This window comes from Staurois parvus, unplaced genomic scaffold (genome assembly GCF_062004578.1).
Source record: "Staurois parvus isolate SC_StPar_1 unplaced genomic scaffold, SC_StPar_1.0 ptg000634l, whole genome shotgun sequence".
Taxonomy (NCBI): domain Eukaryota; kingdom Metazoa; phylum Chordata; class Amphibia; order Anura; family Ranidae; genus Staurois; species Staurois parvus.
Window position 1 is genome coordinate 1409077 of NW_028318430.1, and position 15664 is coordinate 1424740.

A 15664-nucleotide genomic window follows, 5' to 3' on the forward strand; every position below is an offset into this window, starting at 1 on the left:
CCATGTTGTGGCAAAGCCTGGTGCCCAGGGCCATGTGGCCAGCGAGGAGCGGGATGTCAGCCTCCTCAAGAAGTGGCAAACGGAGCTGGCAGGTGTCCCAGAGGGTCGGCGGAGCATCAGGAGAAAAAGTAGGTAAGTCTGTCCAGGAAAGCTGGAGAAATAGAGGATAGGTCCAGCAGAGCTCTTAACAAGTGCAGCCGCTCGGATCGCCATCTTGGTCACGCCCCAACAGTGACAAACTTTAGTACCCTATATTTTCTATAGGTGACGCTTTTAAAGCCCCTTCAGTTTAGTGATACAGAGGAGGTATGGTACTAGAATTATTGTTCTCACTCTGGTGTGCGCAGTAATACATAACATGTATTTCGCAATTGACGTTTTCATTCGTAGGTGCCCCGGCATGTGCTTTTACATTTGTACATGCATATATTTTTTTTTTGGGGGGGGGGGTTATGTACTTGGATGTAACGTTAATTTTTTACAATTAAAAAAAATTTTTTTACGCAACTTTTTTTTCTTCATCACATAGTCGACAAAAAAAGTCCCCTATGTGATGATTTTTGGTGACAGGTTCTCTTTATTGAGACATCCAAGGTCTAAAAGATCCTGCATGTCTCCCCATACTCAACTGGATGTAATTCAATGCACACTGCACTGCATTATATTCTTTCCCATCCTTGGTGGTTGGGAAATCTGTCAATGGGGACATGGATGTGACGTCATAACGTCACTTTTGGGTCAGGACAAGAAGAGGAGGGGAGAAGACATGTCCGCTCTCCTCCATCTTCTCTACACGCTGGCACCCGCTGAACTGGTCCCAGGCCCGCAGATGGGCAAGCAAAGCCCGGGAGACATAGCAGGCAAGACAAAGGTATGCGGGGTGGCAAAGGAGGCTGGCACTGTGGGCTGTGTGTAAACAATCGGAGAAAAACTACCTGCCCGGTGCCCCGAACTACATGTCCTGGGCGTCGGGTGAATTGAACATTCCTGATAATATCCACTCAGAAGGACGAGCATGCTGCCTGGCCGTCGATCTGTTATAGGCTGTGCGGGAAGGTGTTAAATAAACAGAACACCTTTGGTTACCATATTACAATGACTTTTACAGAAACTGTCATTGCTGTAGTCTAAAATAAATTAAATTAAATAAGTTAAACTGCTTCGCTGATATGTTAGCAGTTGTTCAGAATTATTGAATTATAGTTTTTGTTTTTTAACAGAAGGGGAAATTTTGTAATTTAATGAATTAAGAGAGGAGATAAAACCTTTTTTAGGTACATCAGCATCAGAAGGAAAAAATACAATAAGATCACTAAAAACTGGGCACAACAGTTATCTTGAGGGAAACCTGGATGTAGCTAATTGTAAATGATTACTCTTGTTCAGTCTTCTCAGAAATAAACTGTACTAACAATAACACGCTGGAGACAGAAGTAGCAGAGGAACTGGCTCGGTTAAAGCCTACAGTGTTACTAAACCGACAACAGAAAAATCAATCTGTATACACAGTAAAGCATGCTTGTTATGCTCACTGTGGAACCTAAGAGGTTAATCCTCTGCATTGTGTAAAAAGGCTGTTTGATCCTATCTTCTCTGATCCTCCCCTTCTTCTACTGTCCCCAATCCATCTGCTGATAGAACAGAGCCTTGGGGGCAAGATGCACATGCTCCGTTTGGTGTGTATTGCTAGAGAGTTTTTTTTTTCTTGGGAGAGTGCATGTGATCATCACAGGGCCAATCAGCACTGCCCAGTCAGAGGGTCAGGGGTTATGTAGCCTCATAGGACAATCACTGGAGAATGAAAACTCCTCCTACAGACCTTAACCAGTGCTCTGCTGGACATTGATACAAGTCAGAATACTGCTATTTACTGTTGATAAGAAAAGGTGTTTAGCAATTTATATTTACTAAAATATTTGCTTTGCCATGTTCTGTGTACTGTGGGAAACCAGATATAGTGAATGCAGGGTCCTGTGTTTATTAACACTTTAATAAAGCAATGTGCCCTGATCGTATTCATCCCAGACTTCTAAGAGAACTTCGATGTAAAGTTATTGGATCATTAATGGATCTTTTTATTCAACCTCTTCTAACAGAAGACTGTCGGACAGCTAACATTGTACCTATCCACTAGAAGGACAGCAAGTTAGAAGCTGGCAATTATAGGTCAGTGAGTTTAACATCGATTGTATACAAGCAATGGAATCACTGCTGAAAAGAAGGACCATTGGTCACTTAAAAACACACAACTTTACTGAGGGCAGATCATGTCAGACTAATCGGATTAGATTTTTTTTACTATATTACCAATATCTTGGACCAGGGAGGTGCTGTGGACATAGCCTATCTTGATTTCATAATACAAAAGTTGTACAAGCTAGGACTTAACCCTTGGGTGGTTCAGTGGATATGCAGTTGGCTAAAGGATAGATACCAGAGTGTGATATAAACGTGGTTCACTCAGAAAAGAGACCAGTCACTAGCGGTGTACTACAAGGCTCTGTACTAGGTTCTGTTCTATTTAATCTATATGTAAGTGATATAACTAAAGGTTTATTGGGTAAGGTATGTCGTTCTGCTGATGATACAAAGGTATGCATTAGGGTTGATAACCCTGGAGGTGTCTGTAACATGGAACATGATTTGGCAATCCTGGAAGATTGGTCAAAGAAGTGGAAACTGCAATTCCATGTTTCTAAATGTAAAATAATGCACCTAGGGAAAAATAATCACTTTAGAGAGTACAACATTGGGGGTACATTGTTGGCAGCACTACAGAGGAAAAAAAATTAGGGGTTCTTATTTCAGATGATTGTAAAAATGAGCAAACCATGTGACCAGACAGTGGGAAAAGTGAATAGAATTCTGGAATGCATCGCTAGACGGGATCATCAGTGGGAGGAAGCAGGTTCTGATTCCATATAAATCTTTAGTTAGACCCCATTTAGAATACTGTGTCCAGTTCTGGAGACCTCGCTTACAAAAAGATATTGATAAGACCCATCCAGAGACGGTTAACAAAAATGGTGAAAGGTCTGGGGGATAAAACATATCAACAGCGACTTCAGGAACTTAATATGTACAGTCTGGAGGAAAGAATGGAAAGGGGAGACATAGTTGAAATCTTCAAATACATCAAGAGGGTGAATAAGGTTCAGACGGGCAGTATTTTCAACATGAAACCAAAAGCAAGACATGACCTCTAACTGGAGGAAAGTTCAATACTAATCATAAAAATAATTATTTTAATGAAAGAGTGGTTGATGCTTGCAATAGACTTCCAGCAGAGGTAGTGAGTCAGTCAACAGTAAGTGGGTTCAAACATGCTTGGGACAAACAAAGATCTATACTCATACAAAAAAAAAGTTACTGAAAAAACAAAAATAAAAAAAACAACCCCAAAAAATTTAAATAATGTATATAAGTTTTCTGCTGTCACTTTTCTTTGTCAAATCACAATATGCCTTGAGTAGCAATTGTACATGCTGTATTATATTTTTATCTGCTACACTTTTTTCCCATAAAAGTGGAGTTACCCTTCAAGAAGGTGCCAGTACCTAAAATGTGGTCTTTTTAATTTCCAACCTATTAAAGTAGAAATAAGTGACCAGGCCAGGACAAGGGGTGGGGAGAAGGGACACATGCCCAGGGTGCAGTTGCAAGATGTGGAGAGGAGGGTATACTGGGAGCTCCTGCCGCTTCTCCTGTCTCAATGACAGGAGTGACTATCGTTCACCCACTGATCCATTCCAGCTGATCCAACTCTGTGTTAGCTCTGCTACTGACTGCAACATATTAATTCCTCTCCTCCTTCACCAAGTTTTCTCCACGCCAGTCAACTTGCTCTCCTTCCTAGTTCAAACCACGCTCATTCCAGATAACTTACTTTCAGTTAGTCTGGGCTCATTCACCTCTGCTTCAGTCCCCCTCCCTCTATCTACACATCTCTCCGGGTACAATCATGCAACAAGTCAGATGATCCCACACTGATCCTACTGCCCCTCTCCTCCATTCACTTTATCTCTTCTCCTGTTTTTTTTCTGCTATCTGCTCTCCCCTCACATAGATCAGCACTACAAACATTGCTGCAGCCTCCAGTCTCAGCACTGGGTATTCCACAGCAGTCCACAAACCCATCTGTCTGACACCCTTTCCATTCCAGCTTACTTTCTAATTCGTACAACTGTCCTGTCACCACCATGCAGTGTAGCACATTTTCTGTAGCCATTTACTCTGCTCTTCATTAATTCATACTCTTACTACCCCAACACCCCTCACTTTTTCACTCCTTTTCTTATCCCTTGGGGTCTATTCACACTGCCCACACACTTAACTGTCCATTTCGGGTGCAGCGAGCTAGCAGTACAGCCACACAGCTGAAAGAGCGCTTAGCGCCCTTTTGATCCCCTTCCTCCTTCAGAGCCTCCCTAGAGCCCACTATTTCCCTGCATCCTCAGAGTCCCCCTAGAGCTCTCTAGTTCCATGCACCCCCAGAGCCCAGCTCCTCCCCAACCCTCTGACATAGCAGCCAATCAGTCCTCCTCAAACTGACAGCAAAGCAGCAGCACTTTTAACTTCCAGTGACACCACCAATGCAAAGTAATTTTTTTTCTTCCAGTGACAACACTAACAGAGGGACATTTTTTCCCTTTCAGTGACACCACTAACACAAGGAAATTCTTTCCTTCCAGTGACACCCCCCAAACAGAGACATTTTTTCCCTTCCAGTGACACCACCACTTCAAGGACATTTTTTTCTTCCAGTGATACCACCAATGCAGGGAGAAATTCTTCCTTTACCACTGTTAGCCCCATAACTGTTCACCATTTTTAAAACTCTTCTGTATGCTGTGGTGTACCACAGATATTGGTGCCATTTAAATGCATGTCACAAACACTACAGTGCATACATTACAAGCATTAAGCCCCTATTAGCCCAAGAGTAGGCGGGAAATATTCCATCCTCACTGTGGGCACTGGATGACCCAGCACTGTAGGTGATTACAATCAAGGAAGTCTTTGGGAAAGAGTGGTAGTTGGTGTTTGACTGAAGGAAGAAAGCAAGATAGCTAAAAAATCTCTGATGGTATAGGCTGCAAGAAATTTCTTATATTATTGTTACATTACAAAGTGAAGACAAAGAGGACGAGAAGAGATTTGTATCCATTACTGCATGCAAATGTCTACTGATAAAAAAAATTTATTCACTTTTTTTTTTTTTTTAAAAAGACAAGAAAGTCACAATGCAGACGTTTCACATAGACAATATAATACTGTCCAGGCAATGATAAATGTATTCGGTTTATTATTAATTCATACTTTTATACCCTTCTGGTTCTTAAACTGGCAGTTTCAGCCCACTGGTATGTTATTTTGAACAATTTAAAAGCTTTTTGTTGCTATTTGTTACCATTACATGCAATGATTATCATACAAAAATTGCTCTCATTACATAGTGACTGGGAAGTCTTTGTGTTTGCATCCATCATTACTGATATGGGCAGGTAATACTAATATTCCATGTACAGTAAATATTGTGCTGATATTACAAATAACAAGTGCACAGTAAATTAATTCAATAAATATAACTATGGATAATAAGCAATCATCAAAGATTAAACTGCTGCTGTTCTGATAAATTGTATGGAATATGGACACCAGCATTGCAAACAGAACTATGTTTGAGATGAAGTGTCATTTTTAACCGGAGGAAGGAGATAAATGGAAGTAGCTCTATGCTGCCCTGCAGTGGTGACAAATTAAGAGCACCCAACTCTGCATACTAATACTCTGTAGCCAGAACAAATAACCTGCTATTCATTTTTTACATATTGTTTTTACAATATAAATAATGAAATATTTCTCCTACAATTACTGTACTTTTTTTTGTTTTGTTTTAATTACTCAGTGATGACTCCACGTAAATCAATAAAATGCTTAAATTTCCCACAACAGGACAATTAGGATTAGGGCCACATCTGTAAAAAGTGAAAATGAACCTGTAAGTTTCTGCTTACCTCTCACCCAACCACTCTCCCATCCAGGAAAAGATGAAAGATAAGATCAGAAATCAGTCATGTCTACATAGCTCTCTACATAGTTCTCTCAACATGTACCAGTTGAAGAAGGAAGCTTATTCTCTCACCCCAATTAAGAAATATAGCAGCAGTTGAAAATTTTTAGGCTAGGACACTATATATAGTAAATAGTAAGTAAGCAATTGGTAAGTAATATCATGCCTCTTTTCCCTTTATTCAACCTTATTTTGGTGGGACAATCAAAATTTTCCTTTGAAACAGAAAGGGATTAATTTAAACATTGTCATCACTAATTGGAATAGGGTGGGGTTTGGGCAAATTTGATTAGAGCACTTATTATTGTATTTACATAAAGTTAACTTTTTTTTAGCTCTTCATTTTTAATATTTAGAAGTACATACAGGTGGTAAAATTTCAATAGGTGGGTATAGAGCAAGCAATACAAGAAACACACTTCCAGCATCCAGAATCACTAGTGTCTCCAATCCAGCTATCAGGATAAATGTTATGTTGTACAATCTATAGATCTATAGAATACACTAAGTGGCAAACTGAAAAGGGCATGTTCTCATGAGGCCCTCATTCGAAAAGCCCATAAACCTATATGAGACTGCCCTTGCATGTATGAAAATGGAACCGAGTTTACCCAGAACAGGGTAACAACAAAAGAAAAAAAAAAGGGAAGGGAAGAAAGGGACACAGGGCGAGAAGATATCAAGGATAGCTGTGCATTATCCGAATGACTGCATGGTTGAGCTCCAATGTCAAATATCCCAAAGGGGTTGGATAGAAATAGAGTGGGCATAAAGCCTGGGAGCCCATAATCTCCCTATACTCAGGGGTACACGTGAACTCCATCCAGTAAAACCACGTTTTATTATAGCGTTTTTTCCTATTGTTAGCGGAGGTCATCAAAGACTTTTCGTGAGTCTTGTTGACCCTGGCTAACCATATGAAGATTGATGCTGCAGTGGGCTGCTTCCAACACAACAGGATGCAAGCATTTGCTGCATTTAATAAATGCAGCAGTAAGGAGCCTTTGTAGTGCTCCAGAGACATAGAGGTTAAATGTAAAAGGAAGGCCGTCGCCTCTATTGGATCTGGATGTCTGTTAATTTAAAAATCCAATGGCGATCCTGGGCCCAGAAGGCCAATAGCTCAGGATCACACAACCAGAAGATTTGAAGCATGGTGCACTCCTCTTCCTGACATTGCCAACACAGTGGAATACTCTGTATGAAAACAACCTGTGTAAGGTCGATGGGAGTCTGTACCATCTGGTGCGGATCTTTTAGCCTGTCTCTTGAGTTTAGCAGGAGATTGAGGCCCAGTGCATCATTCAAATAATGCGTTCTTGTTGCTGGTGATGTGTATATTCTGTTCCCACTTAGCCATATATTTTGGAGGTGGAAGATTAGGAGTATCAGTCAATATATGATATGCATGACAAAGGCCATGTGTCACTAGATCCTCTGATAGGTAAAGCTTCTTGCAATTTATGGGAGTGGCAAGGGACCTCACCTTGCCCCAGTTATGAGTTGTGTAAAGTGTCTCAACATAATTTCTTTCCACAGGGGGAGCGGAGGGTAAAACCTACATGAAATATCCAAAAAAAACTGCCCATGGCCCCCTGATCAGATGTGATGCACAAAGAATTTCTGTTCTCTAAGGCAAGTAAGGAAGGACTTGTCTGGTAATCCCGAGTCAAATAACAGATGGGAAATTATAGGAGAAATTTGTGATGAGCCTGAGGCTACTAAGGCAGAGCCAGTGAGGAACTTGACAACATGAAGGGTAGCCCTCATATTTAGGTGGGTGAAGAGGGAGCAGGGAACATCTTGAAACAAACAGGACATACCTTCTAATAAGCATGTTGTAAAGATTGTTCAAGCAAAGTCCACCTCTTACCCAAGTCTGGTTGGCCATATGAGTGGCCCTACAATATTTGCTGACATCCGGTAATCCAACTCCACTTAATTCGTTAGGCCTAGTCAATAACTGCTGGTTAAGCCTATGGGCTTTCCCGGCCCATAAGAATTTTCCAAATTCACTCCTACGTTGCTTTAGGAAAGTTCCAGGGACAAGGATCGGGAGAGTCTGGAATAATTAGGTGGGGGAGTACCGGCATTTTGAAAGCACTACACCATCCAAACCAGAGTTACAATCTGGTACACCAGTTAGAAAGATTAGTTGTGACTCGGGAGAGGAAGGGTGGGAAATTTAACCTAGGAAGGGTGACATTTAATGAAATCAGAGACCCCATTTAACATATGCGACCGGGTTCACTCATGAAATTGGGCAAAGAGGCCAAGGGCTGGGTTATGAAAAATAAATCTGCAGCATAAGTCACTACTTTTTGTTCGCCCAGTTTTGCTGCTATGTATTTAATATTGGGATTGTGACTAATCTTCCAAAGGAACAGCTCCAGAGTCAAGATAAAGATGAGTGGGGAAAGAGAGCAGCCCTGTCTCATACCGTTATGAACATCAAATGAGGTCAACTGTGTTCCGTTGACTATCCATCACCATCGAGTGCGAATAGATTGTAGATATCCATTTACGGAAGTTGTCCCCCACTTCCAGGAAGTCCAGTACCAAGGACATACAGTATAAGCCCAAACAACACAATCAATGCTTTTTCAGCATTGGTCAAAAGTAAGATCGTAGGCACAGCTTTAGAGTGTGCTCAATGAATTGAGCACACTCTAAAGCGGAACAAAGCCAACCTTGTCTTGGTGGACAATCTTTGGGATTAATGGTAGTAATCTATTTGCTAAAATGTTCATGAAAAGTTTAAAGTCAAGGTTTAGTAGCGAAATGGGACAGAAATTACACCATTATATGAGATCCTTGTCTTCTTTTGGAAGTACAGCAGTGGTAGCCCTGATAGTGTCTATGGGAAAGGTTTTGCCATTTAGTATGGGATTGAAACCTTGAGTGAATAGCTATCAGAGCCTGGGTTTGAACCTGGGACTTCTGCGGTGTGTGGCAATGTTTCTTCTTGCTGAGTCACCTGGAATGCTGGACAGCTCCCTTGACAAATATTTGAATGATCCTGCCTTGACCTTGTTTGTCATGAACCTTGAACCCTTTGCTCCTCCCATGAACTTCCTGATTTAAGCCATGTCTCTGCACTTCATGTTTTCCAGATTATTGTGCTCTCTTCAGCCAGTATCTCGCTCCTTGCCTTCTCTGTTGTCATCCATTGTTTGCTACCACTCTTTATTGACCCTTGGCTTATTCCTTGACTATGCTTCTGTCTGATCCCAGCCTGCTACTGCTCATTACTGACCTTTGGCTTGTTTACAGACTATGTTTCTATTTTATCCTTACCTGCTTAATATACTACTGGACCTCCGTTTGCTCACCTCCTGGTGGGGTGATCCTGAGGACTGAGACCTGGTGCTAACATGCAAAAAAATCCACCTCCACCATCAGGAGCTCAGGTGAACACCAGTTAGTACTTAGACTCCGCACCTCAGCTGAGCCCACTCCTCTGCCAGGTTGACCTGTCTGTGTACTTGTAACCTGCTGGTTTCGGTGTGAGCCTTTCCACTGCTGTAGCAACTGGTCATTGAGCCTAAACCCTGATCATGACAACAGCCAGCTAGCATTCTAGAGAAAGCCTTGTAATAAGCCAAAGCAAAGCTGTCTGGGCCAGGGGACATACGTAGTTTAGTATTTTTAAGTACCCAGTCCATTCTTCTATTGTGACAGGATCTTACAACAAAAGGCTATCCTTTGCAGTTAATTACGGAAGGCCTGACTCCACCAAAAAATGATTGATACTGTCAGGCCTGTCTGGGAAGATAGGATCCTCAGGTAAGGGGGTCAAATTATAAAGTTCTTCATAGTAGTTCCTGAATACTTTAGCTATCACAATACTTTAGCTATGGAGTCTACGCATGGGACATTGGTGCATGTCCTCACATCATTTAGCATGCATGCAGATAACCTGCCAGGTTTGTTTGCCCCTCTTTTAGAACGTATGCCAAACTTTAGAAAAGCTCACCTTAATGTTATACTGGAGGAGCTTGTCCTGAAGTGCCTGGAGATCATTGAAAATTGCATGGGCCTGCGATTGTTTATGAGCAATTTCCAAGTGCTGTATCACTGAATTTAGATATTCTATCTGTTTCTTAAGCTCTTAATTAATATGAGTACCATGCAACAACAAGATCCCCCGAATTACACATTTGTGCATTTCCCAAATCACAATTGGGGAAGAGGTAGTATTAGCATGAGCGTGTAAAAAGGCCTGAAGCTTAAACTCCACATGGGTTCTTGTCTCTGCATCTTGCAGAAAGGAATCATCGAGCATCCACAACCACATCTTATAGGAATCGTCATGGAGACAATCATCTAGAGAGATAAGCACATGACCAGCATCCACATTCTGGTTCATACCTTATGGACTTTAGAGAGATCAGCATGTCTGAGCAAAAAAATTATCAATCCTAGAATAGGACCCCTGTGTCATGCAATAATAGGAATATTCTCTCTTTACTATGATGAAGTCTCCAAACATCTGTCAATTGTTCTGAGTGAAGAATACATTTAAAATGCCATAAAACAGAGTAGGAAAGATGGGAGGCAGCTTGAAACACATCTAGCAGGGGATCGAGGGTCACATTACAGTCGCCTCCCATGATCAGCATTCCCTCTAGGAAAGCAGACAAAGCCTCCAAACAATGATCTAAGAAGGAAATATTTTAAGACATTTTTCATAGTACTTTAAAATTTTACAAGCTGGAGCTTCCACGTTGGAATATAGACCTTTGTAGATTAGCCACTAAAGGGCCACTGCAATTGTCTCTCTTTTAAAGCATATGTCCAGGCAAATACTCCTCCTTCTCCTCCCACCTTCCTCTAACCATCCTCTCCTCTGGTCATTTGGCAAGACAAAATAAATCCCAAATGCGCAAATGCACTAGTCTTCTTTTTCCATAATGAGGGTGTCCATGTCACAGCTTGCATGACATGGACACTTCCTATTGGCTGTCCAGCAGTGGGGGTCCTCTCAGAATCCAGAAGATGAGTATTGTCAATATAAGGGGATTGTAGGGGTCCAGCCAGTGTGTGCACATTTGCAGAGGTGGATTAGATGTCCCCTGCACTTATAAACAGTGCTGGCAAGGGACCCAGACAGCCTACCTATATAAATGTATCATGCTAGGTAAAAAAAACAACAAAAAACGCAAGATGGGTTGGGGGTTTTAAGGGGGTTCATATTTTGCCCAGAGATGGGCTTTATTAAGTGAAAAACAAAATCAGCCCCATAGGGAGTGTAGTGTTTTTGTGAGATAGCTGACTGATAGACTTACATTGTGAGAAGGAGCAGTAAAGCACAATTTGGTAGCACTGCAGCAATAAAGCCTAAATATGTAAAGAGAAAATATTGCTGCATGTACATACATACATTTACATAATTATATTGAAATTACATACAAATTATAGCTAGAGACAATAAATAAGTAAATAAATAATGATAACATCAGTTTTGTCCAGTTGATTTATTTTATATCTAAAAAATTAAAACGAATGTAGAGTATAATTCCTTTTAATGTTCTATAATTTTTCAAATGATGGTCATTATTTTGACATAAGTTCACTTACCTCATCAAACACTTTAGATACAACATGCTTGTCAAGAACCGAAATATATTTAGAAGAGTGTGGAACAGTTGTTGGGGCCAAGGCGTCCATTATAGTGAGCCTCCTAGCAACTAGTCCATGCGTCCTCAGCCAGCGTGTTGAAGAAATGTCTAGACCACTAAAATATAACATAATAATGTAAAAATACTTATAAATAATAATTATGACATAATGTAAGGTAATAAAAATAGAGACGTTTCAAGACTTGCTTTTTAGGTTTTCTTTTAGTTTTTTCTTGCATACTGTTGCTCTCTACAATGTTTAAATCTGTAAAGAAATAATAAGTATACTGTTTTATTTTAGTTGCTGCTCATGCCTAGTTAGTTTAAAATCAGAGAAAAAATTAAAAACATTATAAATGTAACAGTTATTTTATTATCTTAGGTATTGATTGACCATACATTGCAGCCCCATTTAAAATAACTGATCAATGTTGCAATTTTTTAAAGGATATGCTATGTGATTGAGAAGATAGGGTATTTTCCAAATTTGGCTTCAAAATTGGAAATACACTTTAATCAAAAATACTTATAAATACACTTTAATCAAGTGTATTTCCAATTTTGAAGCCAAATTGGGAAAACACCCTATCTTCTCAATCACATAGCATATCCTTTAAAAATATTTAAAAATTGATCCTTACTTTTTATTTGCTGAAAAATCGTATTTCACTCTCCCCTTCTATATATATATATATATATATATATATAATTTATTTTTTTTAATTTAAAGTGTATATAAAGCCTAAATATTTTTACCTTAAAGTGGTTCTAAAGGCTCAAGGTTTTTTTACCGTCATGCATTTTATGCATGACAGTAAAAAACCTTCTCTGAGCAGCAACCTCCCCAGCCCCCCCCCTAATACTCACCTAAGCCCCCTCTCGATCCAGATATGTGCAATGGAATCCTGGCTATCCTGAGACTCCCTCTTCTCATTGGCTGAGAAAGAAGCAGGAGCCATTAGCAATCACAGCCAGTGAGCCAATGAGAGGAGAGAGTGGCAGGGCCGAGTCACGGCTCTGTGCGTGAATGGACACATGGAGCAATGGGTGCCCCCATAGCAAGCTGGTAGCTGTGGGGGCACCCGACAGGAGGGAGGGGCCAGGAGCGCCAGCGCAGGGACCTGAGAAGAGGAGGATCTGGGCTCCTCTGTGCAAAACCACTGCACACAGCAGATAACTAAAAACATGGTTGTTATGATTTCTTTAAAAAAAAAATAAAAGCCTTTAGAATCACTTTAATGCATTCCTTGTATTACGATAAAAAAATGTTTAGGTAGTAGTATTTCCCCCTCATTCGATCCAGTGCTGTGCCCATCTGCAGCTCTTCTCTCCCCTCACTGACTGGTCTCACAGGCTTTGCTGAGGCAGGGGGAGCCATTGGCACTCTCTGCTTTCAATCGAAGCCAGTGATAATGAAGTAGGGAGTACGGCTGAGTCGTGTCATCTGTCTCTACGCAGAGACGCAGGCAGCAGGGCCTGGCAAATGAGCCTGCACAAGTGCCCCCATAGAAAGTAGCTTGCTATGAGGGCACTTGCTGAACAGGAGGAGCCAGGAACTCCAGCGGGGGACCTGAGAAAGAGAGGTTGGGGGACTACTCTGCAAAATATTTGTACAGAGCAGGTAAGTATAAATATGTTTGTTATTTAAAAACAAAATATATAGTTTACAATCACTGTAAGTAGATAGCAAGGAAGAACAAAATAACAGTATATTCATCATACCGGGATGATTGTTACAAATCTAAAACAGACAAAAAACTTCCCCACATTATATCTCTTTCACAAACTGATATAAAATGTTATCAAAACTAAAAGCATAGGTGCCCTGATACCAACTCAATTTTCCATTTTCCATAACAGGAAAGAAGGGGTGAAAGGGATATAAAAACACAGAGAAGAACATATGAAGGAAGGGGAGAAAAAATGGAGGTGTAAAGGAGGGGAATCAGGAAAGCCAGGAGAATCTAATTTGGGGAACAGAGTTAAGAAAATGGGGAGGGGGAAAGGAAATGAAAAATGCCTAGGCCCACAATGTCCAACATGCAAAGAAGGCATGGTATACCAGAGGTTAGTAAGGGTTAGTGAAGTAAACCCAATGTCACCTAAGGAGAAAATTTCCAAGTATTCCGAGGCAAGTATAAAGGTATTGTAGTAGAACCTCTTCTTTCAGAAAGTGTCTTCTTTCCCTTTAAAGTTGAAGAAGTATCCTCTGTCTATGCAATTTTTGTGAGGGGGCTGGAGAGTTATGTTTCCATAATTAACCCTGTCTGCACTGTGCTGGCAGGTCTTCACTATCAGTCATAAACTAGATCTGCACGGCTGTCTCTTAAAGATTCCAAGGCATGGGTAGTACATTGTACGTTAATGCACTGTAAAAAAGGTCCCTCACTTTGCCTTTTACCTTTACATTGCCATTCTAAGCGATAGAGAATGCCTATGGTGTCCTATGTATAAACCTTTTCCAAAGAAACAACCATAAAGGTAAGAAATATATATATATATTTTTATGTTTTTAGGGATAATGTGTGAATGAGAACACAAACTTATAGTTTATCAAACTTGACTGCAAAAGTGGAACTACACTTTAAAAATGAACTTTCCTACTACATAAGTTAAAGTAAATATTGTAGATGTCTGCAAGTCACATGAATGCAGAAGATGGCAATCTCCTCCAGAAATCAATGCAGCAGTATTTCCAACTGAAGATTTGTCATGTGCTTATGTGATTACCAGTTGACATTGTGTTTATCAGCTCAGCATGAAGAATGTATACTGTAACTCACCACAGTGCCAAAATCTGTTCTGACATTGCAGATTGTATTGTGTCATAAAGCTTGCATGGACTTTTTAAAAATGAAGAACAGTAAAAGTGTAAGGGCTCATGTACACAGGGTTTTTGAAAAACTCTTCTGACCGCTGGAAACTGACAGCTAGAAAAAGTAGGTTAAAAACGTCAGTTTAGCCGAGTTTACCTACCGCGTTTATGCACGTTTAGGCACGTTTGCATTTAGAAGTGTTTTTAAAAGATAACCTCAGGAGGCCCTCCCAAATGTTCAGAATACACTGAAAAATAGTAAATTCACTAAAAAAAGGCTACTAAATTACCGCATGAGTTATTTTATCAAGTCATGCGGTATATTAGTAGTGGAAAGCATGTGGTAATGTTTCAGCTGTCAGTGGGATTCCCCACTGACAGGTGAATGTAAAAGAAAGAATTGCCCCACTCCAAAATTAAAAAAAAATGGTGTGGGGGTCCCCCCCCAAATCCATACCAGACTCTTATCGAGCATGCAGCCCGGCAGGTCAGGAAAGGGGGGGGTGAGCAAGTGAGAGCGCCCCCCCCCCCCCGAACCATACCAGGCCACATACCCTCAACATGGGGGGGGATGCTTTCGGGTAGGGGGAGCTCCCCCCTAAAGCACCTTGTCCCCATGTTGATGGGGACAAGGGCCTCTTCCCCACAACCATGGGCTGTGGTTGTGGGGGTCTGCGGGCGGGGAGTTTATCGGAATCTTGAAGCCCCCTTTAGCAAAGGGCCCCCCAGATCCTGGTCCCCCAACGTGAATGAGTATGGGGTACATGGTACCACTACCAATTCACAAAAAAAAGCTGTAGTGTGAAAAAAGACAGGAGACATTCTTTGACAAGTCCTTCATTAAAAGAAGGAAAAAAAAAGAATGTCCCCCCCGAAGTAGATTCAATGTCAATCACGATGCCCGCCGCTGCTCCGAAAAAAAAAAAAGGCTCTGCTCCCGATGCTGGCTCTCGGCCGTTTGCCTCTACGCTGGTTTGACAGTTCTTAAATATGTAAGGGGCGGGGCCATCACATATATGATCCCGCCCCGTGTGACATCAGTGACCAGCATGTGACGGTCAATGATGTCACATGGGGGCAGGACCGCACTGGTGATGTCACCTTGTGGCCCCACCCCTTACATATTTAAGAACTGTAGAGGCAGATGGCCGGGAG

General features: G+C 41.1%; 1 protein-coding gene across 1 annotated transcript in view; it reads right to left on the reverse strand.

Moving 5' to 3' along the window:
- VWA3B (von Willebrand factor A domain containing 3B) overlaps nucleotides 1-15664 on the reverse strand; it is a 254156-nt gene that overhangs the window by 151642 nt on the left and 86850 nt on the right. Inside the window, exons 17-18 of the mRNA XM_089693477.1 lie at nucleotides 11902-11959; nucleotides 11654-11810 (exon numbers count right to left, since the gene is read on the reverse strand). Coding sequence (XP_089549603.1) covers nucleotides 11654-11810; nucleotides 11902-11959 — 215 coding nt within the window. The remainder of the gene's footprint in view (nucleotides 1-11653; nucleotides 11811-11901; nucleotides 11960-15664) is intronic.